Source organism: Empidonax traillii, unplaced genomic scaffold (assembly GCF_003031625.1).
Source record: "Empidonax traillii isolate 1590-97213 ecotype Southwest subspecies unplaced genomic scaffold, ASM303162v1 scaffold166:size2381449, whole genome shotgun sequence".
NCBI classification, from domain to species: domain Eukaryota; kingdom Metazoa; phylum Chordata; class Aves; order Passeriformes; family Tyrannidae; genus Empidonax; species Empidonax traillii.
In genome coordinates this window covers 283,658-310,310 of record NW_020955359.1, presented here as the reverse complement: position 1 = coordinate 310,310, position 26,653 = coordinate 283,658, and the positions used below count along the sequence as shown (strand labels likewise).

Sequence of the window (26,653 nt, the reverse complement as noted above, 5' to 3'; positions counted from 1 at the left end):
TTACTGAGTATAGTCTTCAGCTGCTGTAAAATTCTGTGAAGCCTGATAGCCTTAACATCTGATAACTTTGGTAGCCCCTGTTGCAGAAGCTGTACACTGTCTGCCTGAGGTTAATTAAAGATACAATTAGGAGCTCAAGAGAAATACTGAATACCCAAGTTATTTCTCAAGCTGCAGTATTTTACTGTGCAAAGATCAGATGTTTCATAACTTATTTTCCTTAAACCTAAACCTTCTAGAATTGTTTTGGATAATGTTGTTTTGAAACCTATGCCTCTTAACTAACTTCAGGTTGCCTGTTGCCTGAGCCAGCACAGTTTTAATGCTTGCATGTCACAAATAAAGGATTGGATTCTTTTAGTGAAAAATGAAGTACCCTTTATAATGGGGAAATATGTAACCTTTTGTGAAACTCTAATTGCATTTGCATTTTATGTAAAAACAACCATTTTTGGTTGTTTTTACTGGTGTTAGTTTCTAGACCTTCAGATATTATGAAATCAGTTCTGTAATGCAGCTCAATAAACTCATCAAAACTAGTCTCACAGGTAGTTTTTGATGTCACTCATGCTTCTGCTGAAGGCTATTCCAGAACCATCTTATGATTTTTTTTCTAAATGCATTCTTAGTCCCTTTGTTCCTGTGTCAGTTGGGTTCAAAAGCTAAAACAATTATTTCTGTTTTCAATGTTTAACTAGTTTATTTTTGATAGGTAATATTTTTATAAAGGTAAGAAGGGAAAATTAGGGAAGTTGTAATAATTTTTGTGGGGTTCCCCTCTGCAGTATGGTGATTTGAGTCTATAATAACAGCACTTGCCTTCCTTCCCTCCCTGTCCCATTAAATAGGCTTGTGTTTCCTTGGCAGGGGTCACAGAAAGAGCTGCTGAATTTGACTCAGCAGGATTACATGAACCGAATTGAAGAACTGAACCAGTCTTTGAAGGATGCTTGGTCCTCTGATCAGAAAGTAAAAGCTCTGAAAATAGTCATCCAGGTCAGTTTTATGTGTGGAAATTTTGCCTCCCTAAGGATAGTTGATATAAACAACATGCAGTGATGTCAGCTCTTTCTGGCCGCCCTAAATAATACCAGAATGGCTTTTTGAACATCAGCGTTTTACCCATCCAGACTTACTAAGGCATCTGAGTAACGTGATTTAGGACCTTAGCAAGCTACAGAAAACAGCTCCAGAATTTTAAAGGTGTGTGTATGGGGTTTTTCTTTGTTTGTTTGCTTTTTACAAACTTGTCCACAGTCTCTCTCTGGGTCGTTTGGGGTGATGGGTTTTGAGGAGGGCAAGGGGAAATAGGACAATTAAATGCTCTTTTGTGTGGCTTGGCCTTTAAAAAGGGCCAAAGGCAGAGTGCAGCAGAGGACAGAGGAGATAATGACATCCTTAAAAGCTGTAAAACTGATGTAATGCTAACAGTCATCCAGTGGGGTTATATATAATGTCAGGATTTTTTTTTTCCACTTTCTGAATACTCTTGTGAAAACTGTTTGCAGCAATTTCAGCTTAAATTGTGGTAAAGACAGAAAAGGAAATGAAATGTTAATGAAGTGAGATCAAACAGTTATATGTGACCTAGGGTGACTAATGTTCTATTGTAATACTATGAAATCAGCACTATTATTGTTATTTAAAAAAAAATCCATATATAGGATTGTGAAGTGGGAATATTATCTTTGGATGAGAAGAAAAGGGACAAGGATGTACTGTACTTACAGTGCTTTAATATGTGTATGTGTATATGTACAGCGTGTGTGATGCGCAGTGATAATCTATGCATTAATACTTTCACAAGTTCTTTTGCAAATGGCTCACAAACAATTTTAAAATAATATGGATTCTAAGATGGGATTCACTGCTTGCTTTTAGGTCAGTGCAGTGATCTTTATCAGTGATCTGGATCAGGGGACTGAGTGCACCCTCAGCCCATGTGCAGATGACACTAAATTGGGTGGGAGTGTTGACCTGCTCTGCCTGAGGGTAAGAAAGGCCTACAGAGGGATCTGGACAGGCTGGCTGGATGGGCTGAGGCCAGTTCTGTGAGGTTCAGTAAGGCCAAGTGCTGGGTCCTGCAGTTGGGTCACACTAGCCCCCTGCAGTGCTACAGAATGAGGGAAGAGTGGCTGGAAATACGACCAGTGGAAAAGGACCTGGGGGTGCTGGTCGACGGCAGCTGAACATGAGCCAGGGTGTGCCCAGGTGGCCAAGAAGGCCAGTGGCATCCTGGCTTGTATCAGCAGTAGTGTGGCCACAGGACCAGGGCAGTGATTGTCCCCCGTACTTGGCACTGTTGAGGCCACCCCTTGAATGCCGTGCTCAGTTTTGGGCCCCTCACTTCAAGGAAGACGTGAAGGTGCTGGAGCGTGTCCAGGGAAGAGCAGTGGAGCTGGGAAGGGTCTGGAGCACAGGGCTGGTGAGGAGCAGCTGGGGGAACTGGGGGTGCTGAGCCTGGAGAAAAGGAGGCTCAGGAAACACCTACCTGACAGGAGGCAGTCAGGTGAGGTCAGTCTTTTCTCTCAAGTAGCAGGACAAGAGGAAATAGCCTCAAGTTAAACCAAGGGAGGCTTAGATTGGATATTAGATAAAATGTCTTCACCAAAAGGGTTCATAAGCATTGGAACAGGGCAGTGGTGGCATCACCATCCTTGTAGGTATTTAAAAAATCTGTAAATGTGGCACTTGGGGACATTGTTTAGTGGTGGCCTTGGCAGTGCTGGATTAAGGGTTGGACTCAACGATCTTGAAGGTCTTTTCCAACCTAAATGGTTCTATGATTCTATGATTCCTCAAGTGCCTTTTTACAAGATACTTTACTTGTCAAGATGGGGTAAGCTAAGCTACTTAGAGTAAGCTGAAGTAAGTTGATTATGTATATGAGCTCTAAGAAAAGTGGAAATGAAGTGTTCATGGTATGTGTAGGCCCTAAACAGCTGCTGAGTTACCTTTCTTTGAAGCTGACTGACTTACCTCGCAGCAGGGAGGCTTCTGCTTTGGTTGTAGGATGTGAATGCTCTCACCTGCCTTTCTGGTGCACTCTTAAATTACCGTGATGAATAAAGCAAGAAGATTAACTGCGCCCCTTGTTTAAGTATGTTCAAATGTGACTATTTTCTTGTTTGAACAAAACAGTCTTGGGAGTTATTCAGATTGCTTTCTGTATTTTTGAAGTGCAATGAAAACTTGAAATTTATTTATTCCACTGAGACTGAAGAACTGTCTGCTGATGAAGGAGAGAAAAGGGACAGAGATCAGAGAGAATAAAATCAGTTAGAGAACACAGAGGTCTTGAGACCACATTTGACTCAAGCAGGGAGGACGTGGATTTCTCCACCCAGTCCGTCATTTGCTTACTTTCTTCAGGTAGAAACTGGTTTTTTTTTGTGAATAAACTTCTGCCAGATTTTGTGACTCCAGTTTAGGCTTGGAAAACCAAGAATAGCTCCGTTAAATATCTTAAAAATATCTTCATTCCTTCTTGTGTCTTTTGAATTCATATCATGAATGGACATGTTTCTCCCTGGCCTTGACATCCAGTGATAGTAGAACCAAGTGGGTAATACATTTTCAGATGTGACTGGATCAGCCACCACTTTAGTCCAAATGCTGGGATCAGGTTGGGTGTCAGTGGGTGAGTGATTACAGATCCCTCCCTGGAGCTGGCTGTGGATCAGCTGCTCTGTTTCCAGAATGTTTGAACTACTTATATGAGCCACAAAAATGTGTTGAAAAGCTCATTAACTACACTTTTAGAAAAGGTTCTTAATCTAGTCTATAATAAGTGTTGTGTTTGATGTGGATGTTGAGAAACTGAAAAATGCCCTTTAAGAAGTTGTTTTAGAGAAGAAATGCCTTTTAATGCTGCTTCTGCGAGAGAATTTGTCTCATGTGAACCCTTGCACAGATCTGCATGGTCAGCTGAAATTCTGCAGTGTAGATTATCTTATATAAAGGAAAACCAGGTCTGTGACTAGCTCTAGAAATGAGGAGTAACCCGAAAAAATACAAAGAGCACTGTGGTATGTTATTTTAGAGGTTCTTGTGCTTTTGGCTTGATAATTCATGGTGGTTCTTTCCATCTGTGGATATTAATCTGTTCCAGCCTTTTTGGAGTAAAAAACACAAACTTGCATTGGCCTCTAAAAATGTTTCTTGTTTGTTTGTTTTTTTTTTTTTTCTTTTTCTAGTGTTCTAAGCTTCTTTCAGACACAACAGTAATCCAGTTTTATCCAAGTAAATTTGTTTTAATTACAGATATCCTTGATACTTTTGGTAAGTATCTACTCTGCCAGACTTACTACACAATTGTTAATAAGATTAAATTGATTTTTTGTAATGTTAGAAAGCATCAAAGTTATCCAAAAAGGGCTTTCAGTTTTAATGTGGAATTTTTCCAACAAAAATATTTCCAACACTACACCAGTGGTATAAACATGGTGTATAATTCCTAAAAAACTCTTAAGTGCAAAACTCTTTAAAATAAAAATATTTATTTTTGTGGTTCTGTGCTTTATATATTAATGAATAGCTAGAACAAAACCTTGGATAAATCATGATCTCTGCATTTTGAAATTTAAAACACTGTCATTATGAAAATATTTTGGGGTTTGGCAGCCTCTTAACTCTATATTTCATATATTTATATTTGAAGAATAGAAGTCCGAAAGTTTTCTTTAGCTGAATAGAGACTATGAAGTGATCAGAAGACAGTTAACGATTTTTTTAATATATTTTTAAACTTTCAAGTCAAATTATCATCCACTTCATGTTATTCTCTTGTTTTTCTGCCATGTTATGGAAAAGATTTACAATGGCATTCAAAGCTGAAGGGTGTTTTGATGTTAGCAGGATATGCTGTGACACAGGTCTAATTGTTGTTTTTCAGCTCTTGCTTCCTCTTTGTGCTCTTTCCTCTTTACTGAAAGTTGCTTTGGATAACATAATATCCAAAGTCTGCTCTGGCAGGACACCAGCTGGCCCTTCCTGGCCGGGGGGAAATCTGACCTGTGTGTTACCTCTGCACTAAAGGGAGCCAGAGAATTGTTTCTGTAGCGAGAGAAGCGCTAAAATTGCACTGAACATTTCAGCCTCACCAGGGGGCAGCATAATGTCAGTGTTCTAGGAAGCTTTCCCTGCTCTTTTCACTGTATGTTAGAGAGGGAACCTCTAGGCCAACATTTTGTGGTTTACACTTTGTTAATTTGTTATGAATTATTTTTGGGTTTTATTCTTTTTCTTTCTTTCTTTTTTTTTAACTAGGGAAACTGGTGTATGAACGAATTCTGTCAATGTGTGCTGATAACCGTGTCTCTCTGCCAGGTAACTTTGTGTTTGTTTCCACTGTACTCCTGGAAAAAATCATGTCAGAACTAACTCGAGGAAGGTCAAACAGGACTTGCTACTGTATCTCCTGTGGAAAAAGTTCTGACTTGAATCTAGTAACTTTTAGTTTTTTACAGAGTACAATCCATTGCTTGGAGCCTCCACTGTTCACAGTGTTCTTGCAAATTTACATTTTAACTGTGAAAAATATCCCTCAGATGTAATAAAATGTGCTTGTACCTTTGATATTACAAAACATAAGCTGGGTCTTCCTGAAACTTGAAATCACAAAGAATGATGGATAAGTTCTTCAATACGGAATTTGGGAGGGAGGATTAAACATGAAATGGCCAAATTAGATGAAGGAAGACCTTTTTTTTGACTCTTATCATATGCTCTTTTCTGAAAGTACAGCATTTTAGTTGCTTAAAGTTAATGGTACAAATTTAACAAAGCTGAGGTCCTCAGTTTTTGGTAAGTAGATGGTTTTGTTGCTGCATTGGAAACTTGATAGTTTTCCTTTAATTAGGGAAGAATTCTGGAAAAAGCAGCAGGCTGCTTCTAGCCTAATCTTTCTAATTTGGGCCCTTTTTACTTTTTCAGTTGAAGTTCCAACACAGTGTAAAGATCTAATTTGATACTGACAGTACAAATGTATGTGGAAGAGCCTCTTTAGCAAGACTTTGAAACATTCCATGGAAATACAGGCATTTCCTTGCAATTTGGAGTGCATTAAGTGCACATCCTTGAAATATGAAACATTTTTACTCCGTAGTTGGCAAAGCAACAGAACTGTTAGCTTGCAGTTAAATCTATAGGATTTGAGCCAGAAGCTTGAAACCAGCAAATATTGAAATTTGAAATAAACTTGCAGAAAATATTGAAGATAAAATTTGTTTATTGCAGACCTGACAAGCTGTGCTTATTAATGAAAGCAGACAGTTCCCACAGCACATCACAATTTCTGGGCAGAGTTACCTCTATTCTGGAGAGCCGAGCTCGTGCTGCAGTTAAACAGCTGCTGGAGGCATTGCTGGGGGGAACTTCCCAAGCAGCTATAAAAGTGGGAGGGAGAGGGAAAATCTGTGTTGTGCTGGCTGTGCACAGCAGTGTGAACCTCTGGGTGCTTCAGATGCAATCTCCAGGCTGTCCCTTGGGAACCAAGTGAAACAAAGTTGGGTGAGAACTCCTGAGGTCCTAGAAAAGAACGAACATCTCAGAAGATGCTCAGTCAGCATCAGAAGATGCTCAGTCAGCATCTAATGTGTGGCTTCTCTCATCTGGGAAGTTGGAATCTTTCTTGTGGAGCAGGAACTTCTCACCTTCTGGGGGAAGGGGTGAGAGAGCCCTGGTGTTTTAACCTGTTCCACAGGGAGTTGATAAGGAGACACTCACAGCAGAAGCTGTTCATGCAGCTTTAAAACTGAGAGAAGAGGGACCCATCCATCCCAAGCATCTTGCCTCAGACCTGGGTTGATCCCAAGCAGCCAATTTTGCCTTCTGTTCCAGGCAGTGCAGAGAAAGAGGAAGCAGTGAGCCATGCCACTGCCTGCCTGCCTGGCCAGAGGGCTGTGCCCCACCCCATCTGTTCCACCTCCGGGAGGCGGCTTTTCCCTGCCGGCAGCTGCCACAAACAGTGCCTGAGCTAACGGGGAGAGGACTGCACTGCAATGTTCCATGTGCAGTGTACAAAAACAAGTGTTGTGTCAGTGTTTAGCATTTCCTACTTCTTGTAGGAAATGTGTTGTTTAAAAATTATATTAACCTTTTAAAATAAAGCTTTTGAGCGCTTAAATCTCTTCTGTGCATATGCATTTGTTACAGATGTGTAAATACATGTATTTGTTACAGATTCCCTGTATTTTCCTTTTTTTACAATTTCTGCTTTTGGGAAAGCAGAGAAAGAGATTGGGTTTCTCAGTAGCAGTTCTGAGATGAGCATTGAGTGCTTGACTTCAGCTTCTGAAATGTTACTTAAATGCAAGATGGAAGCTCTGTTCCCCCTTCTTGCTGTGTGCTCAGCTCTGTCTGCTGCTCAAGAGAACTGAGAAGCCAATGTATTTCCTAGTTTTTTATAGTGCACCTGATTTATTGTTGATAGGAAAGAGAATACAGTTTTAAATCTATAATGAGAAGCAAATTGTTTCCACAAAGAATGTAACTATTTCTGGGTTGTTGTTTTTTTTTCCTCAGATAACTTTTCTCCAGAAAGTGTTAACGATACTGCTAAAGAAACTTGCTTAAACTGGTTTTTCAAGATTGCTTCAATCAGAGAACTCATTCCCAGATTGTATCCTTTGTCAAATGAGACTCTCAAAGAGTGTAAGAGTGGGGTTTTCATACACTTTTTCAAAAATGAACATGTTTGTTTCAATAAAACTCACAGTATCTGATGTTTATATGGCTTTGTTTTCTTTGTTTCAGGCTGTCTGTTTTGAATGTGCTTTTGAGTCATGTTTCATAGTAAACTGAATGCTTAATTATTGGCTCTGGGCAGTGTGGCAGCGATAAAACAGAGATGATGTACGAAAAATTTTGAAACAGAATCTTGTAGATAAATTGTAAAAATCAGCAAAATGCAGTGGGATTAATTGCAGAAGGCGTTGAAACAGCTTGTTCAATATGTAGTTGGTATGTGTTTGTTTCGTGTTTTTCAGTGGTGTGCATCTTAGTTTTGTTCCTTAACTTGGCTTCAACTTAGTTATGTGGAAGCAGCAATACTGAAATGCAATAAGTTCCTGTCCAAAACGTAAGAATAATGTTAAGTATGGGAAGGAAATGAACGGGCTTAGGAACTAATTCAAGGAGTTAAGCATAGGAATTCTGTGATTAATGGTGGGTAAGGTCTCAGTATACCTGAGAAGAAGCAGTATTGAGGGGTTTTGAAATTTTTAAAGAGAATACCATGGAAAAATTCAAGTTGAACTGCGATAAGATTTGAAATACAATCATGCTTGCAGTTTGGGAATATGGGTATGATGGTGATATCAGGATGTCACCAATCCCGATGCAAATTGAAAACCAGTGGCTGCAGATGGTGGAAGGGAAAGGAAGATTGCTGAGGTGAGGAGCATGGCAAAAGGCAGGATAGAAAACTGAAAGGAAAATATTGATATGCCATATTGGTAGAGACAGAGTTGGAGAAATGATTTAGGAGCAATGAACCATTATCTATTGAAAACCCTGGTATAAGCTGAATGTGTTGCCAAACGGTGTCAGCTGCTAAGCAGAAAATGTTCCTTCCCATGTAATTGTCCTTCTTCAGTTATATTTTGAAATGAGTGTTGTAAGCCAAATTGCTACTATAGTGACAACTTTATTATCCCTAGAAAGCAGTTCTTTTACTGGAATTGATGGGCCCCATCTCCAGGCATTAGTACAGCTCTGTCAAAAAGGACCTGTGGGAAAATGAGGCGTGCAAGGAGTTCTGCCAGTTCTGCTCTAAGTGGCTTCTTTTCTCACACTGAGTTGCAGCCTTTCCATAGCTCTGCTGTTCCTCCAAAATAGAGGGGGAGCTTCTTAGTTGTATTTGTTTTACTTGTAGTAGCAAATACTACAATTTGAATATGGGATATGTTACTGTACACACAAAGTTTTACTTTGGAAATCAAGTCTTTTCTTTGATAAGTGTTTCTATAACTTATGCTCAATTGTTAGCCTACAAGGCAGCTACTGAAGTTATTGGTAGGTGATATAATTCTGTTATCAACTGTTAAAGCTCATTTTCTTTTCCGGAAAATCTTTACAGGGGGATTTCAGAATGTCTGCCACGGTTAACGTCCATGATCAGAGGAATTGGAGATCCACTGGTTGCAGTCTATGCAAGAGCATACCTTTGCAGGGTAGGCTGTCATTTCACTCTTCTGATCTGTATCAGAGATTTACTGCACCTGGAGCTGCCACTGCTTCTTGGGTCTACTGCCTTTATCTGAAGTAGTCAGCAGCCTGTCCCTTCTAACAAACAAACAAAATAAATTGCTCTTCTGTTTTAAGAATAGGGAGTCTTTCTTTCAGTGTTTATAATAAGTAAGAGTAATTTTGTGTGGTGCTGTAGGCTCTCTGCATACAGTAGGCTGTTGCAGTGTGCTGGGGTAGACACTGATTTCATCACTGCTTACAGATACTTGGAGCTGATGTAAGGATAATCATGTTTAAGCACAGCTGTAACTACCTCAGGGTAGCTGTTAGTGAACATATCTATAATAGTAAGCTAGGAAATAGTCAAAAGCATGTGATTCAATGCTCTTTGTTAGTTTGATATGTGTGACTTTGGTGTATTCCTTCAGAAGGTGCATTTTTGTCTTACAGTTGAAGGAGAGTCAAAGGTGATAGATGCCAATAAAATATTTTTCTTTCTTTTAATACAGGTTGGGATGGAAGTGGCACCACAACTCAAAGAAAGCCTGAACAAAAATTTTTTTGACTTTCTTCTAACATTTAAGCAAGTAAGCAAATAGGGGGGTTACTTGCAAAATCAGATAAATACACTCTTTAGCCAAACTGCCACATACTTTTAAAAAGTCTTTGAAGTTCTTAAATCTAGATTTAGTGGTCTGCCTGTATCCACATATAGTATGGGACATCTTATAAGTCGAAACTACTCTATTCTTCATGTTTCCAGACTTGAATAATATTTGTTCTGAGCTTGCAAGGAATGCTTCAGAATATCTGTGTATATTTGTGATACTGTCTGTTGTTGTTTCCAGTCATGTACAAACTTTGCCAAGTCTATCATATCTCCCATTAAATACCTTTGCACAGCAATGTATTTTCATTCTTTATTTCCACAGATACATGGGGATACAGTTCAGAACCAGCTGGTGGGACAGCGTGTGGAGATGCCTTTGTATTTGACCCTGTACTCTCCTGCCATAGACTGGATTTTGCAGTGTATTGCTTACCATGCTCCAGAAGTAAGTAAGCAGGGTAATGCTTAATGCTAAAGAAAGTGTTGTGGTGAAGAGTTAATTTTGCCTGTTAAAAACCCCTCAGTCAGTACTGACATGAATGTGGAAGTGAGTATAAAGAGCCCACATATGACTGTCTGATTCTGTCTTCTGTACAGGAACAATGTTTGCTTCCACAAAGCTCAAGTTTGACCACTTTGAGTTCATAGGCAGTATTCCTGTTTGTTTCTTGCTGTCCTTTAGTTTAATCTTTATTTCCTGAATTCATTAGTTTCTTCTGTCGTACAGATATAAAAAGGGTTTGAGTAAACTGTAGCTTTGGAATTGCTTAACACAAGTGAACAGACTGTTTTAATCTCAATCAGTCTGGTTTGCACTCTGGCAAAGTTCATTATCTTCACCTCTCCTGCCAGAGATAACTGACCTGGCTGGCAAATAGGGATTACTTGGAGTAATGGCATGGCTGAAGGATCACAAATGTGACTTCCATAAAATGGTAGTTTTGATTAAAATGCCACTGTACCTATTCCAGAGGGTGTGTTTTGTGTTGTACTACACCATTGTTTTCTTGTGTTGTAAATGCAGGATAAGACAGTATTACTGGAATGTATTGGAGAGTTAATTAAAACAGCTTTTAGTAGCTTCACTGCAGTAATTAAAGCTGAATTTATTTGCAAAATCTCTAATCACTAATTTTAATAAGTAATTTTTCCAGGTTCTACTTACTGAGATGATGGAGAGATGCAAAAAACTGGGGAACAAGTAAGTGTTGCACAATGTAGAAGACAGGAGTCTATAACGAGCACCCGTGAGTCCCTGTAATAAAGTTCTCTCCCTCTCTTGGAAACAGTTTGGTTTATAGTATAGCTTTCATTCTCCCAGTAGCTTACTAAATCATGATTGTGAACATCTGTTTTCCAGAGATGAATTCTCAAATATGGTAGATTAATTGTAGAGCAAAAGTTAATTGGTTTAACTTGGTTGCTGCATTCTGGCTCCTAAGCCAAAATTTAGGATTTGTAATGCGTTCTCCATCATCCGTGTCTCTGATTCAAGGTTGTGCTTCATTTTGCTGTGTTTTCTTCTCCTTTCTTTCCATCCCTTCCCCCCACCCCCCCTCCACTGGCCCATATGTGTATTTAGCAAGGGAAGCTGTAAAGCAGCTGGCAGCCTTTGGAAGATGGTAATACTTAGGCAACTGCTTTTTTCAGCATTAAAATCAGTATCCCAAACATCTCCTAGAAGTTTGTGTGCAGGCCAGTCACCTTCAGTGAGTAGTTCAGGGCTGGTCTGAAAGTTTTAGATGTACTTGCTGAGTTTTGTGAATGCAGTTGGGCCTGCTGATGGGCTACTCTGTTCCTTTTAGTGGGTAGGTGGGCTGACTTCTGTGAGAGTTTTCATCTACCTAATTTCTTCCGCTGTGCTTTGCACAGCCCAGTTCTGCAGCTGCTGAGGAACTTGGATGAGGAATGCCAGCATTCTGTGACTGAGCTAAGGAGTGTGGGGGAGAAGAATGATTTTTAAAAACATGATGTGAAGGTGGTGTTGTATCAGAGTGCATAATATAGATAAAAGTAATTCACGTGCTCTGATGGACTAATTATTTTGTATAGGTGTTTTTGTTTGTTTTGTGGAACTTATTTTAAATCAACTTTTATAATTTCTCACTGTAAAGACGGGCTAGGTGCCTCCTCTTTGTTTCTGTTTGCTCTTTGAAGGAAAAACAAAATGTTGAGTATAATGAAAGGATTTTTTAAAATAATGTTTTTGGGACGTCGTTTTTATTGGGAAGTTGAATAATCCAGTTTAGATGATCACAGTAGCTTTCTTTTAAAGTGGAGTTCTGTGGTTTTTGTCTTCTCGTGATTGTCAAAATACTACAAAGCAAGAGGCATCAGAATATAAATCTTTAAATAATCTCAGTGTGTGCCACGAGCTACATTGCAACCATCTGAGTGAAAAGTGACAGCCTGTTCTCTGTATTGCAAAACATATACCTGGTGAAGTGGAAGCACTTGTCTAACGATAAAATGCAAATTCCAGTCAAATTGAGATGGGACCACTGATGCTCAGGCAGAAACACAGAGGGTGCTGGGCTATTTTAAGTGCTCCACAGAATTTCCCTCAAGGTGAACTGCCCCCAGTTCAAACTGTCTGGTTTAGACTAGTGAAGGGCACAACGTTTTATGAGGAAGCTTCTGCCCCAACTGATGGCTGAGTAAACTGAGTGTTACAGGAATGCAGTGAGTTCACTCTTCCATTGGTGACTTTGGCCTCATAGTAACACCAATATGTGTCTGAATGATTACTCATAAATGTTGAAGTATGTCATTGCCAGTTATCATATGATCATGACTGTTTGGATTTATTTTAATCCTAACAATGCAGCTGCTAGAAATGTGGCTTTTATAATGCTTGTGTAATTTGATTAAATGAGAAAAATTTCAGTGGGGATTTGCCCTCCCTAAGTATTCTTCTGAACTGTAGTAAAAAAGAGAGAGTAAGTTTCTAAATGTGTCAGCTATGCCTGGTTTGCTTGATCTTTCTATTAAATTGATGCTGAAATACTGGCTTCAAAAACACCTGTGTGGAACAAGCATTCTACAGGCTGGCTTTGTGTTTTCTTGTTTTGTTTATGCACCACTAATCTTCACCCATGCAAGCCTGATTTATAAGGAATTTTCCTTCCTTATCCCCTTTCTTTTAAATTTACAATAGATGCAGGACAGTTGTTAATCTAAGAAGTTCAGATTAATGTAAATGCAGGGACAGCCAAGTTTGAGTTGATGTTGAGCTGTATTGATCTGAGCTGTGTTCGTTGCAGTGCTTTGCTGTTGAATTCGGTAATGTCGGCGTTCAGAGCAGAGTTTATCGCTGCCAGGTCAATGGACTTCATTGCCATGATTAAAGAGTGTGATGAGTCTGGATTCCCAAAGGTAAAATTTTGTATGTAATTTGTAACAAATCCTTTTTTTTTTTTTGTCTGACAAGAGTTCTCTGTGCTCTAGTTGCCTACATAACTTGCACGTCACTTGATGAAAGGGGGTTTGATCTCAAAATCTTTCTGCACAGTGTACCTGCTGGAGCAGTGTTGGGTCCTGCATCTTCTGCTTTTAATTTAAAATTTCTCATTGACTTCCAGCATCTCCTCTTTCGGTCCTTGGGATTAAACTTGGCATTGGCTGATCCTCCTGAAAACGATCGCCTTCAAATATTAAATGAAGCCTGGAAGGTTATAACAAAGCTGAAGAACCCACAGGTGAGTTCTTGTCCGTTCTGTTTCACTCCTGATTCTGGGTTTAGGGCAAAATTGTAGTTGGTTGTTCAATAAGCATATGCTTAGCATGGCATTGTTTAGCTTTTTCAGATACACACAGTTGCAAAAAAATGGGATGACTGGTAACATCTTTATATGATCCCTGCTTTTCTTAGCTCTACTAAAGCACAGCTGAATCCTACATAACGTAATTCTGCATAAGAACTTTTGAGTTCTGCACCTTTAGGTCTGCATGAATCATACCTCAGGACTAATTATTTTAGGGATAATTTTTGCAAGTATATTTCTTGTAGCCTCCTGTAAATATTGGTAATCATAAGACACATGTATTTCTAGGATTATATCAACTGTGCTGAAGTGTGGGTGGAGTATACATGCAGACATTTTACAGTAAGTGAAGATTACTTTGTTTCCTTTGAAGTTTTTCTGGTACAAAGTAAGTGGCTGTGTTAGCAGTTTGGTATTGAGAGAAGCTTTGACTATTCCATAGAAGTGTGGAGGATTTCAGTAGTGAATGAAAAGATGTGTTTCCTTTCATGTAAGATTTAATAAGGACAAAAGATGCAGCTTTGTAGCTTCACCACTCCGCAGCACTGCATATTTCTTATCCTTTTGTTTTAATGGCAGATGGACCAATTTAAGTAAGGATTTACTGGAGCTATGGCTAAAGTTCCTGGCTTAACTCGAGCTCTGTAAAAAGCTGATTCTTTTCCAAATGGAAATAAATTATCCACCTCAACTGGTGTTCAGTGACTTGATTTATGTGCTGATTCGTTACTGTATTTTGTGACCTTGTTTTATGCTACACAGAAGCGAGAGGTCAATACAGTTTTGGCTGATGTTATCAAACACATGACTCCTGATCGAGCATTTGAAGATGCTTACCCACAGGTAAAGGATTTATTTTGCCAATTCTCTAAAAATGTGATGTGCATTTTCTGAAATGAAATTAATTTATAAACATTACTGATGAATCTTACGACAAAATAATTATTTTTAAACGCTGGCTGTAATTTGGGAAGCCCTTTGGGACACTGTAATGCTGTGATTTATTCCTCCTTTTTTCCCCTGCACATCAGTTTTTTGGTTCTGAGAAATGCTAAATCTGAATGATTCATGTATTTACAAGTAGCAGTAGTTAACTCCTACATCAGCAGTGGTGTTTGCTGAAGGAAATTAGCAGTCGTGGTGGGCTGTTTAAACAGAAGTAAACCATAAAATAATCCATCTTTGCTTGGCATTGTTAAGGCTTCAGTGAACAATTGTGTGCAGTTCTTGAGACCAAATGCCACATGAGATATGGATTAGTTGGAGGAGGTTTTTCTGCTTACTTGGAGGGTAGATAAAGTGCCTGCAAAAGAAGATTTAACAAACTGACTTGGGTTTTTGTTGTTTATTTATTTGGTTGGAGTTTTTAGTGCAGAGAGCTGGAGGACATGCAGACTCTAAATTGAAAAAAATCTGTCTAACTATGAAAAGTAAAGAAGAAATAAAGCCTGGACAGGCTGGTCAGCCTCTGTTCATGTGGGTTCTGAAGGGCATGTTGGAAAAGTGTTTAGGAACAGCATAGCTGTAGTTTATCTTGCTTTGTGGAAAGAAATTAGATTGATGAATGCTGGAAGTGTCTTTCAAAACAATTTTTCTATGAGTAACTAGAGAAGAATAGTCTGTGGTATGGATAGTCTTAATAACTTGTGTTATAATAATTTTCCTTTCTTCTTTTTTTTTTTTTCTTATAGCTGCAGTCAATTATTCAGAAAGTTATTACCTATATCCATGACTTCTCTCTGCTTTTTTCAGTGGTAAGTAAAACTCTGTTTAATAAATTTTTAAGAAAAACTATTTTGCTCTATTTCTGTAAGAGAAATTACCTGAGTGGGATATTTAGATTGTTACAAGCTCACAGAATGGGACGATTTTTTATCAAATAGGTAAATGCAGAAATATTTTGGGAGCTTTCTGCTGCTTGTACTTAAATATTCATTATTCCAATTCCAATTTTTGATCATTTTTCAGTAGGCTGTTGGGTTCTCTGAGTTTCTTTGTTTCTATGGCATAAATATTTATTGGTTTAGTGTGTTGTTTGGTAACATACCTAATTTTACTTGTTTATGTGTTTGTACTTTCAGGAGAAGTTCTTGCCATTTCTGGATATGTTCCAGAAGGAAAGTGTGAGAGTGGAGGTTTGCAAGTGCATTATGGAGTCTTTTATTAAGTAAGTGGAGACTGTTGAGGTGAAATGCACTCTGAGGGTCTGAGAAATTTATTGAAAGATGGCATGGGAAGAGTCAGTATATAAGAGTCAGGCCATTTAGCTGGTGAAGATGTTCCAGGCTGTGGGAAAGAAAAGAAAAAATTGTCAGTTTTGTTAATCTTCTGGTGGACTGTTTGTTCACAAAGGAAGCTGAATTTGGAGTGATTATATTGATGGTGACTTGCTGTGGGTTAACAGAATAGTTGTTCTCTGAGCTATTTTTTTAATCCGTGTTGCCTTTGTTGGTTTATGAAATTTATTTCACATTCCGGTTGCTTTGACAGCACAGAGCTGTTGCCTCGGTGTAGCGGAGTATTGCCACAGTTGAAAATGAACTTAAAACATGAAAATATCTTCCAATATTGTAAAAGTCAGACAGCCCATCTCAAATAATTAACAGGTTCCTTGAAACATTTTATTCATTTTCACCTTCCCTTCAGGTATTTGTATTCACTGCTGAGCCCCCTGAGCCTTCTGTCCCTTGGCCTTTGCTCATATGAGAGATTCTGTGACCCCTTAATCATCTTAGTGGAGCTGCACTGCACGTGTGCCTCTGTACCTAAACGTGACATTTATCCTTCCTGGCTGCCCCTGAGTAGCTGAGAAATTACATTACATCTTGGTAGATTGAGGATTGCTTTGTTTTGATGTTCTTAGATTGCCCCAATGTATCACGTCTGGCTTGCTGTGTCCCATAGGGAGTCAGATTCTGTGGCTTGGCAGTACAGCTTTGTGTATTGAGATAATATTTCTTGACTGGCATTTGCTGGAATTTTACATCTATTAACCATGTGATCTTTGGAGTTCTGTTGGTTCACCAGTGAATATAAAACTTGTGTAAGTGTCACACAGTGCTGGTGACGGGAATTATGCATTAAATCAATGTTATTCTAGTAATTGTTTTTCATTTTGACAGAGCAGGATTTTTCATCACTTTTTCTAAAACACTTTCTAGGCATCAGCAGGAATCGACAAAGGACCCTGTTATACTCAATGCTCTCCTGCACATCTGTAAGACGATGCATGATTCTGTGAAGTAAGATTAACTTACGCTAATAACTATCCTTTATGCAAAGTTTGGCTGCCTGGTGTTTGTACCTTCATGTTTCTGAGGCTGTTTGTTTCAGGGTGGATGAAGACATGAATCCAATTAGTGGTGAGGGAAGAGCTGTGCAGTGAAGTGGCAGCAAGTACCATTTGCTCTTTAATTGCTGCTCTATTTTAAATACTAAAGCAGAATTTTAAAATGGAAAGTAGCAACGGCTTTGTAGAGTTTTCTGGTGAAGCAGAGACAGTACACAGTCCAATCTTAAAAATATTTTGTGAGTGAAACCAATGTGATCTTTGAGCTATTGTGAATAATAAGCTATTTGTGAGATTCAAGTGAACACGTAGCTCCTAAAGCACAGATTGCCGTACTCAATTAAAGCTTTTTTGGGGCCACTATTTTCAGCCATTACAAAGGGGTGTGAAATCTTTAAAAGAATGTCTGAAAGACCTCTAGGAACTTCAGCAGGGGAAACCAGAACCAAGAAGAAGTTCTTGAACCATCTGTATCTGTTCCCCTAAATCCTTCTCTTCTCTTTTCCCCTTGACTTTGAGAGCTGAGGTTGTCAGATCCTGGGTGCCCTGTTGCACTGTTGCTGTTTCAGTAGCCATTGTGCAGTGTGGAAGATGTTGTGGTTTGTATGTATCTTGCAAAAATCACACCAAAATCTTTGTCTGATTGAAAATAGAGCCAGAATCACAATGCTCTCCAGAGCACAAATATCCTCTTTTTTCCTCTTGAATTGGAAGGGCACAATTTCTTTTGGCACCCTGAGCCCAAAGCCTCTTAGTGTGGCAGATGCTGCAAAGGAACTTACAACTTTCTCAGCCTTGATAGGCCAGGAATGCAAGATTTACTGCCAATAAAGAAGTCAGATTTGGCATGAAATTCCAATTTATATCAGCTAGAGTGCTTTATTTTGGGTCAGAGCACCTTATTTGGCTGTATGTTACACTAAAAGCCACTTCAGCCTTTAAATGGAACAATGTACTGTACCTAAACCAGCTTATTAAGCAAAGAAATAAAGCAGTTTATGGCAATCCCTATTTGGTGCTGCCTCTGACATTTTGCCAAAACAATTTGATAGTTTACTGGGATTTTTAAAATCCCTTAAACCAGCAGTTCCTTTAGCTGAGATAAGACGGTGTACATAATTACCTTGGTTCTGTTGCTAAATCACCATAAATTCCAGTTTTCTTTAAGTAACTGCTGCATCTATTTTTGCATCCTGGTTCAGGAAACTCCCAGCCCGTTGTGTGGGGCTCACTGACCCCCATAACAGCTGTTGGAGGGTGACAGCCCTTACACTGCTGAGGTCTGATTCAGAATTGAACTGGAAACCTCTGACTGAGCTGGAGATCTCATTACAGCCCTTCTGAGCCTTTCAGAGCCCATCAGTTGACTCTTTTGACTGGCAAGGCACTAATGAGCTAATCATGCTGAGGTTTTTCTTTCCTCCTTATTGAATTTGTATAATAAAACTATTGTTCTCGTCCCATCTGGTGTCTGAGTCGGAAATTGGTAACTGATACACCAAAGGTCAGAGCTGGAGCCACGTGTATAACAGTAAGAGGATTAAATTGTATTAGTTAATTGTAATTGAACTTTTTATTCATCCATTTTCAGTGAAACAGGTTTGATTTACTGGATTTTAATGTGATGTAAATTTGTTTCAAATCAGATTTGGGACTCTTGCTACAGAATAGGTATCTGTGATAATCTTGAAAAGAAATTCCTTTTTACATATCACTTTAGTTCAGTTCTTACAAAAACATCAAAAAAGCAGCACTGTAAGAAGGTGATGTTAATTATCTTTTAAATTCCAAGGCAAAGTTAGTTAGAATAAAAAACCCTAAACAAAACAAAACAAATCCCAAACCAAACAATGAACTGATTTTTTTTCTAAAATAAATACACTTTACATATGCTATTTAAAGTTTATTTTAAAAAGTTTACCACATAAATAGGGCAACTTTCTTCTAAGAATAGATTTACTAGTTTCTTTAGGCTTTTGGAGTCAGTTCCTACTCAAGTTCTCATGTTGCAACACGAGAGTGAAGCCATTTGTTCGCTGCAGTAAAGAACTTAGCTGCCTTCTCCTCAGGCCCAAATCTGAGTTTTTGTAGATCTAAAGACACTGTTAGCAATTTTACCTTTTTGTTTTTGAAATCTGGAATTTAGTGCATGGTTGATTTGGTGATATTGATATTAAAATTAGTTTGATACATAACATTATATAAAATATTACGTATAATTTGAACCTTTAATAAGTAATATTCTAAAATTTACCATACAGATTTTCTCTTCTAGTGCACTGACACTTGAGGATGAGAAACGAATGTTGGCAGCTCTGATAAATGGATTCATAAAAATGGTGAGTGACAATTGTGTGCGACTGTGGGGTTTACCTTAGAGTTTGGATTTTCCTGAGGTCCCCATGAGGAACAGATGCCTGTATGGTTGAATAAGAGCCCATGTGTCTCATGCAACAGCAAAGTTTAAAGTGCACATGTTGTTTATTAAACCATATTTTCTGCTATTTTTTTTAAATCTCCTGTAAAACGTAGTAAGTATTTAAAAGTAAAACAGCAATTGAAATCTTGTCTATTATAGCATCAGAGAGGTGTCTGGTTTATGTGAATGAAGTTCCACTACCCAGCTTTAAGAAACACAAAATAAATATGACTTGTGTGTTACTCTTGTCTCTGTTTATCTTAATTTACAAGCAATTCAATAATTTAATAATTTACAAATAAGATAATTTGTATCATTAAATTAATAGTCCCACCAGAACTCCAAGTGTTTTGTCTTGAAAATAATTTTTAACTCTTATCCCAGTAAAATCTTTTGTGGGTCTCTGGTTTTGAGATGTCAGGTTGTTTTAGGGAGACTTCCTCAGGCTTTTTTTATTCTCTGTGTACTCAGTGCTTGTTTTTTCTTCCACATCCTACTGACAGGCTCTGTTTCTACTTGTCCTCTTTGCTCTTTGTTGCAATTCTATCAGTTTGTTCTAGATGGTTGTTTTCCCTTCAGCTATAATGATTTGCTAATTAATATGCTTTAATAGTTTTGCTTTATTAAGCTTTTTATGCAGTATAATATTGTATAATTTCCTTTAGGAGGATTTCTCACATTGAATAAAATTTGATGTGGTTTGATAGCCTTGGTTTAGGAGGGGGAAAAATCCCATAGCAGCAAAATGACTAGTTATGAATTTTAAACCAGCACACATTAAGATATGGAGGGAAAAGCACTTGTAGAAGTTATCCCTACAGTCAGTCTTTTTGTGGAAAAATTTGTATTTCTAGAGGAGTTTTCTTGAGACTCGGACTCAAGAATCAGCAGTTGTACAAACAGAGGAGAGGCAAAGACAGTTGTCTGTAATGTGAGAAGCAATCCTTTGTTTTCTGGTGCAGTTTCTTTGATCTTTCGCTGTATGAATTAAATGTAAATTTTATTCTAATTTTGTAAAAAAAAATCCTTTGCATATGACTTGAGAAATAATAAATAATGCAACCTTTACTTCTATTAGAAAAGAATTCCACTAGAATATATAAACACAGACTGCCTGGAGACTCTTTCTCATGGAAGGCTTTTAATTGACAGCTGAGACACTGCAGCTGACAGCACTTGGAGTTTTTTTAAACTAGAGGTTGAAAGTTGGGTGTTCTCACACAAGGGTTGTTTTCTGACTTCTTTCCTGACGAAATACAGGGTTGCAGGCTTTTGCCATACTATATAAGCAGGTATTTATTAACCAAACCCGAGGAAAACCTGCTTTTCTCTCTGGTTTATCTAGTTAGGAAAAATGCTGTTTTCTCTTGGAAGCCCTTTATCAAGTAGAAATTAGAGGAATCTGAATACAGATCCATGGATCTATTTATGTTTTTGTTTGTTGGTTTTTGTTTGTTTGTTTGCTTTGTTTTGTTTTGTTTTGCCTTTTAAGTATCAAAATGAGGTCTTTGTCCCTTTTCCATAAAGAGTCAAGAGTTCTGCTGGTTTTGAGAACAATTCACAAACCTAGGATTTAAATTTTGTTTTCTCGATAAATACTTGATCTGTAAAGTAGAACATCATGAGGAGTACAGACAGGAAAACCACTAGTAAATCTTTCAAGTGACCCTGAGGGTTAAGTATTGCAGAAAGTTAAAATGACAGAGATTATCCAGGTGCTATTTTGTTGTTACTGGTGGGTTTTTTTCCTAACAATATATGCGGATTTTGACTTTTGAATATCTGCGGTTAATCTGCACACACAGTTTTATATATCTTAATGGCCTACAGTGGTAAAATCTGGGAGTTTTTTTGTCTTTTATAGGTTTCATTTGGCCGTGACTTTGAACAACAGCTGAGTTTCTATGTTGAAGCCAGGTCAATGTTTTGCAATCTGGAGCCTGTTCTAGTCCAGCTGATTCATGTAAGCCACAGTTTATCTACATTTCCTTAATAAGTAAGGATATATTTGCAGTTCTACCATTCCCTGCTCAAATTATATGGCAAAATAAGTCTGAAGTATTTTTATCAGGTGTTTATAAAGTTAACTTTGATCTTATCTATGATTTTATCACTCTAAACACTCTGAAGTTCTTGCTTGATAGGCACACGTGGTGTCATTGCAACAAAGAAACAGGCCATCCTACAAGAGATGTCATGTCTAATAAAATAAATGGCCCTTTTGTGCATTCAGAATTTGGGTTCTCTCTTCTATAATCCTCCATCTAGGAGAGATTAGACTGTGTCTGCCTGCAGATTCAGGCACAGTCCTGCTATGATTGGGAAGGTTAATCCCTTTTCTGCATTGTGTCATAGGTGAGCATTAGTTCCTTTGCAACATTGTATCTTCTCTTAAATACTTATAGTGTTTTGGTTTTTTAATCAGTGTGTTAGCTAGAAATCACTATTGTTATTCTAGGAAAGAGGTGACAGCACTGTAGCTGGGAAGCAAAGGATGGGCTAAAGGCTTGAATAAATCAATAACCTTCACAAAACAAGTCATATTTGCTTTAAGGAACAGTCACTAAAATTCTCCCAGTAAAAACTAAATAGTCCAGTGAGGGCACACTGTATCAGGGTTCCTCTTGACTCTTGCTGTTCTCTAAATGCATGCAGTAAAACATGCAGTTTGTTATTTGCCCTTGGGGCTGTGTATTTTATTTCATGGTTTTCTTTTGGTTTTCATGTGTAGTCTGTGAACCAACTAGCAATGGAAACAAGAAAGGTGATGAAAGGAAATCATTCCAGAAAGACTGCTGCATTTGTCAGGGTAGGTCTGACTAATAAACTTTGAGCCTGCTTTCTTTGCAGAGAATACTATTTGCTGCCACCGAAGTTTATAATTTTTGAAAAACTAGTTTGTTACTATTTTTTGACACTGTAGTCTCATTTTCTCTTGTTACCATCTGTCTTTCCTCTCTAAAGCCAAATGCTGCTGTTTAAGAAAAAAAAAAAACACAAACACGGCTTTGTGCTGAAAAAGAGCAGCAAGATTTGATTCCCTCTCCAAAGGAAGGGTCATGGGAGAGTTGTTTGTGTGAATTCTAGAAAGCTCAGCTTTTCCATTTATATTTAAAATAAAATACCAAATTTCTATGTACCTCAATCACAGAGAGAATGGAAGATGGGGTAAAATATATTCAAACTTCTGTCTTGTGATATCAGAGCTGAAATGCTGAAATCAGTATTTGAATTTCAAATAAGGGGCTCCTTTCGGCTTTAGTGCCTCTGAGTCTGTATAGATATGGTTAGATGTGCTCTGAACTGTGCACAGGCTGTGCCAAATGCTTGTGTTCATTTCTTCTGATCTGAAATGTGGCGACCAGGGTGTCTCCATCTCCATGTGTTGGGAAGCTCCTTTGCATGTGCTGCTATTAATGAGTGGACTTTTGTTCAGGGCACCTGTGATCTACAGATTTTGATTCCTAATTGTGTATAAAATCAGTAAGGACTGCTATGATTCTGAGGTAGGAATTTTATTCAGTTTAATTTTTTTAATTTGCTTTAGGCTTGTGTTGCCTTCTGCTTCATCACAATTCCATCTCTGAGCAGTATCTTCACACGTCTTAATCTGTACCTACACTCTGGACAGGTTGCTCTGGCAAATCAGTGCCTTTCACAAGGTAAGGCAGGAATTTGTCTGTTTAAAGGATCTCTTATTTCAGAAATATTTCTAGCTGTAAATTATAACCTGGTTGAAATCATAAATCATATGTATATTTCCGATGGAATTAACATACAGCCCCGTTTCAGGCACTGTTAGAGTAAAGCCTTGTCATATTGAAGCAGCTCTTCAATTCTAACACAAATCCTGTGATCTCAATAACCAAGACAGCTGACCATAGTTAAGATAGTCCTGGCTATGAGGTAAGTTGTCCTAAATTACTTAGGAATTATGGAAAGCATGGAATGTTTTTCTCCTGCATAATTATGCAAGCACTCTAATCACAAATTATGTGCTTTATTATAACTGTGGAAGAAGAAACTAGTTCATCTGTGTAGTAGTTCACAGGCTGACAAAATCCTGCAAGGAGCTGGAAAAGAATTAAAAGGTAAGTCAGGAACAGCAGAAACTTGGTATTGAAGCAGATGTATGATAAATGCTTAGCCAAGAAAATGTGCCACTACAGCAGAGTGAAACAATGGAGTGATATCAGATCATATGAAGGTTGAAAAATATGTTTTCTTTTTTTTTTTTTTTTAATCTGAATTAGTGATTGAACCAGGGCCTTAGCACAGTTTTCAGCCATTCTGTTAGCTCAATGTTAAGTAATTGGAAATTCTGACAAAATGCAATTTGTGGAAAAAAATGAGAGCTATTCTGGCACCAGAATGAGCATTAAGTCTGTATTGCCGTTTAATATGATCTTGTTCCTGTTCATGTCACAAAGGGAAGACAGTTACCTATTCCAAAAGTCTCCTCATACTTTTAACTGCTTGCAGTATTTTTCTTTTCCTTTTTAAAATTATGTCGTTCTACTTTGCTTTGCAATTTTTAATTTTGACTTTAAATGTCTGCTCTCTGATGGTAAATGCTTTTCCTTTACATGTTTTCAGTGGAGCTGTGAGAGTAATAAATTGGATTACTTTGCAACATCTTTTGTTGTGGCTCCTATTAATTCTCTGTGCTTCTTCACGAGAGCTTGTTTTCCAAGCTCTGCATTTACCAGCAAGTTCCAGCTGCACAAACAAGCTGACTTAGGATGCTGATTAAGACTTTTTAGTGCAGGGTGACTGTTGTATTTCTTTGTTTTGAATCTGATGTTGCCCGTATAGCAAAGCAGAGGGATTTAGACTAAAGCTGGCTGTTGTGTCCAAGTATATTGTGCCAATAAAAGATCTGCAAAGTCCGTTGTTGTGCAATGAGTATTGTGCAGTTTCTTTGTAGATAACAGAGTTAAAAAAATTGGACTCGCTTTTTCTTCCCATGGCATTAGTTTAATTGACCAGTTTACCTTTTCCTGTGTATCAGTTTCTGTTATTGTTGCTGTGTTGCAGTGCTTCTCCTGTTGGAAGCAAATACAAAGCAATTTTTCTGTAATATTTGGTCTTCGAGGATTATGCCCTGCCCATGTTGGGGCCCACGCTGTTATTTAATAATCTTTCAGTTTCTAGACTGCTTTTTCACTACTTTTGCCATCCAAGTCTTCTCTGAGTGAGACTCCTGGGCCCCAGCAATTGTCCAGATTTTTCAATGTGAGAGTTTATAAACATGCACAACTGTTTATCATGTGAACACAATGCACTCACCGAACAATTACAGGATCCCCATCCTGAAATCTTTTAAGGTAGCAGGTATATGCAAAGTATTATGAACTCAGTCCCTAAACTGCATGTTTATTAACCACACTTTCCTGAATTTTAGACCCGCAAGCTAGAGAGAGAGGAGCATTTGGTTCTCCTCCAATTTTATTAAAATGAAACGTGCAGAACTCTGGTGTTCAGTAACTCACTTCATTTACCAAGGTTTTATTGTTACTCACTTTTTTTCCTTGCTTGGAAAAGCTATTTTGTGTGTAATTTGTATTCAGAGACATGTCACTTGCATGAGTAATTTAGCATGTGTTAACCAGTTAGGCACTGTCTTGGGACGTTTCTTGTGAACTGTCTTTCCATATGTTGATGCACGGAAGTCAGAGAATGTGTCCTTCAAAGTTACTTCTCACACATACTTAATCTGTGTCCTAACTGAATGGGTAAGAAGAGGTAAGAACTGATTAATTCATAACAGCAGATTTCAATCAGTTTACTGAGTTAACTGATGCCAGTTAGACACCGATCTACTAAAACCAGTGCAGCATGAAGGGAAGATTTAAGAGTGTGCAATTAATGCTACCATTAGGCCAGGAAGTGAAACTGTGCTTTGTCTGTAACCCTTATTTCATGCTGATTTGAATCAGCTTCATTGGTTTAAAATTGTGAAGAGAAATAAAACTGAAAGGTAATGCACCTGATGTGGTAGCTCAGTCAGCAGTGGAGGGGGGTGTGCAGTTTGTCTTTAAAGATTCCAGCTGTTGTTTTTAACAACTTAAATTCTTGGGTTTTTCTTAAGTTTCTATGGGGGAGTCTAGCTATTTCAGTCAGTTGAGTTTTCACTTAAACACATAACAAAATTGAGTTCCACAACCTCTGTAGGCAATAGGAAGATTTCTCTAAATTGCCAATGTATCTAACTTGAAAAAGGAGCAGAATTACATGTTGAGGTAGATAAGGGAAATTTTAAAAATTGCTTTTTTTATAAAGAGGATGTGCAGATTATAACAATAAATAAAGTTTATGAGTCTGAGGATTTCACTGATAGACTACCAACAACTGGAGAGCCACGGCTAATCTGTTTATAACTGGAGGAGTTTGGTTTTGCCTTATTCCCAGTCCCAAGGGGCAGCAGTAGTAGGCCATCAGTCCTAGTGTCTTGCTATTCCCATTTCCTCTATCAAATCAGAGCCTTGCCTGCTGGGATTTGCCACACAAATCAAGTGTTTGAACTCACCCAAATACTTCAGTATTAGAAATTTGTAATCGTAATCTTTCTTGGACTAGATTTTCTTTAATACAATGAAATTGGGTCAGAAATGTGAATTTATAGGCTCATGAAATTCCAATATTAATACACTGATGGATGTCTGTCTGGGCATGCTGTTCAGTATGTATTGAACATGACTATTGTCTCTTTTGTCTCCAGCTTCCAAGAGCTGCTTTAAATAAAATGAATCTGTAATTATGTTTAAAATGTTTTAGGTGATTTTGTCCTGGATGCATAGTTAGTGCCTCTGGAGAGCCTATGAAGAGCTTGCCTTCAAAAGGGAGGTTTTACAGAGATGGGATTAAATTTTTTTAACTGAGCCACTGAACTCTGCGTGCTGAGAGGAATAAATTCTCAAATTCTTCTCAGTCATGCTTCCTGCCATGGGGAGTGCTGAGACTAAATTGAGATTAAATACATGCTCCGTTGTTTCACTCCTCTGGATTTCTGAGATAGGTCTTATTTTAATGGCACATATTTCCTCCCTGTGGAAATGCTACTTTTGTCTGTCAGAGAACAAACAGCATGAGTTTTTAATTGTTTGCCACAGGTGGGTGGAGATGACGTAATTTTCTGGTAATGTGTGTTAAACGGCAGTTTTGTTTTAAAGGCTGTGAAATCTTTGCCTCACTTCAGAAGTAACATGCTGAGTGAATAATTCAGCTGATTCTGTGTGACTAATTTCACTGGGATACTGTCAAACATAAAACTATAAAAATGGAGTCTGTTCCTCAGACCAGATGATGCAGACCTTTTTGTTTGGCAAATGCAGATTTTAATTCTGAAGCATACAGTGCTTAATGTACCTCTAGGCGTTTGT

General features: G+C 38.1%; 1 protein-coding gene across 2 annotated transcripts in view; it reads left to right on the top strand.

Annotated features, from left to right (window-relative positions):
• Positions 1 to 26,653, top strand: part of VPS35L (VPS35 endosomal protein sorting factor like) — a 47,747-nt gene that overhangs the window by 5,150 nt on the left and 15,944 nt on the right. The window contains exons 7-26 of one of the 2 annotated variants that reach the window (XM_027885391.1): positions 868 to 996; positions 4,197 to 4,281; positions 5,269 to 5,328; positions 7,525 to 7,621; positions 8,033 to 8,080; positions 9,080 to 9,173; positions 9,699 to 9,776; positions 10,122 to 10,244; positions 10,954 to 11,000; positions 13,063 to 13,174; positions 13,381 to 13,497; positions 13,852 to 13,905; positions 14,326 to 14,406; positions 15,255 to 15,317; positions 15,645 to 15,730; positions 16,725 to 16,805; positions 19,128 to 19,191; positions 21,136 to 21,234; positions 22,003 to 22,080; positions 22,819 to 22,933. In XM_027885391.1, coding sequence (XP_027741192.1) covers positions 868 to 996; positions 4,197 to 4,281; positions 5,269 to 5,328; positions 7,525 to 7,621; positions 8,033 to 8,080; positions 9,080 to 9,173; positions 9,699 to 9,776; positions 10,122 to 10,244; positions 10,954 to 11,000; positions 13,063 to 13,174; positions 13,381 to 13,497; positions 13,852 to 13,905; positions 14,326 to 14,406; positions 15,255 to 15,317; positions 15,645 to 15,730; positions 16,725 to 16,805; positions 19,128 to 19,191; positions 21,136 to 21,234; positions 22,003 to 22,080; positions 22,819 to 22,933 — 1,711 coding nt within the window. The remainder of the gene's footprint in view (positions 1 to 867; positions 997 to 4,196; positions 4,282 to 5,268; positions 5,329 to 7,524; positions 7,622 to 8,032; positions 8,081 to 9,079; positions 9,174 to 9,698; positions 9,777 to 10,121; positions 10,245 to 10,953; positions 11,001 to 13,062; positions 13,175 to 13,380; positions 13,498 to 13,851; positions 13,906 to 14,325; positions 14,407 to 15,254; positions 15,318 to 15,644; positions 15,731 to 16,724; positions 16,806 to 19,127; positions 19,192 to 21,135; positions 21,235 to 22,002; positions 22,081 to 22,818; positions 22,934 to 26,653) is intronic. The other variant, XM_027885392.1, reaches the window with a different exon arrangement.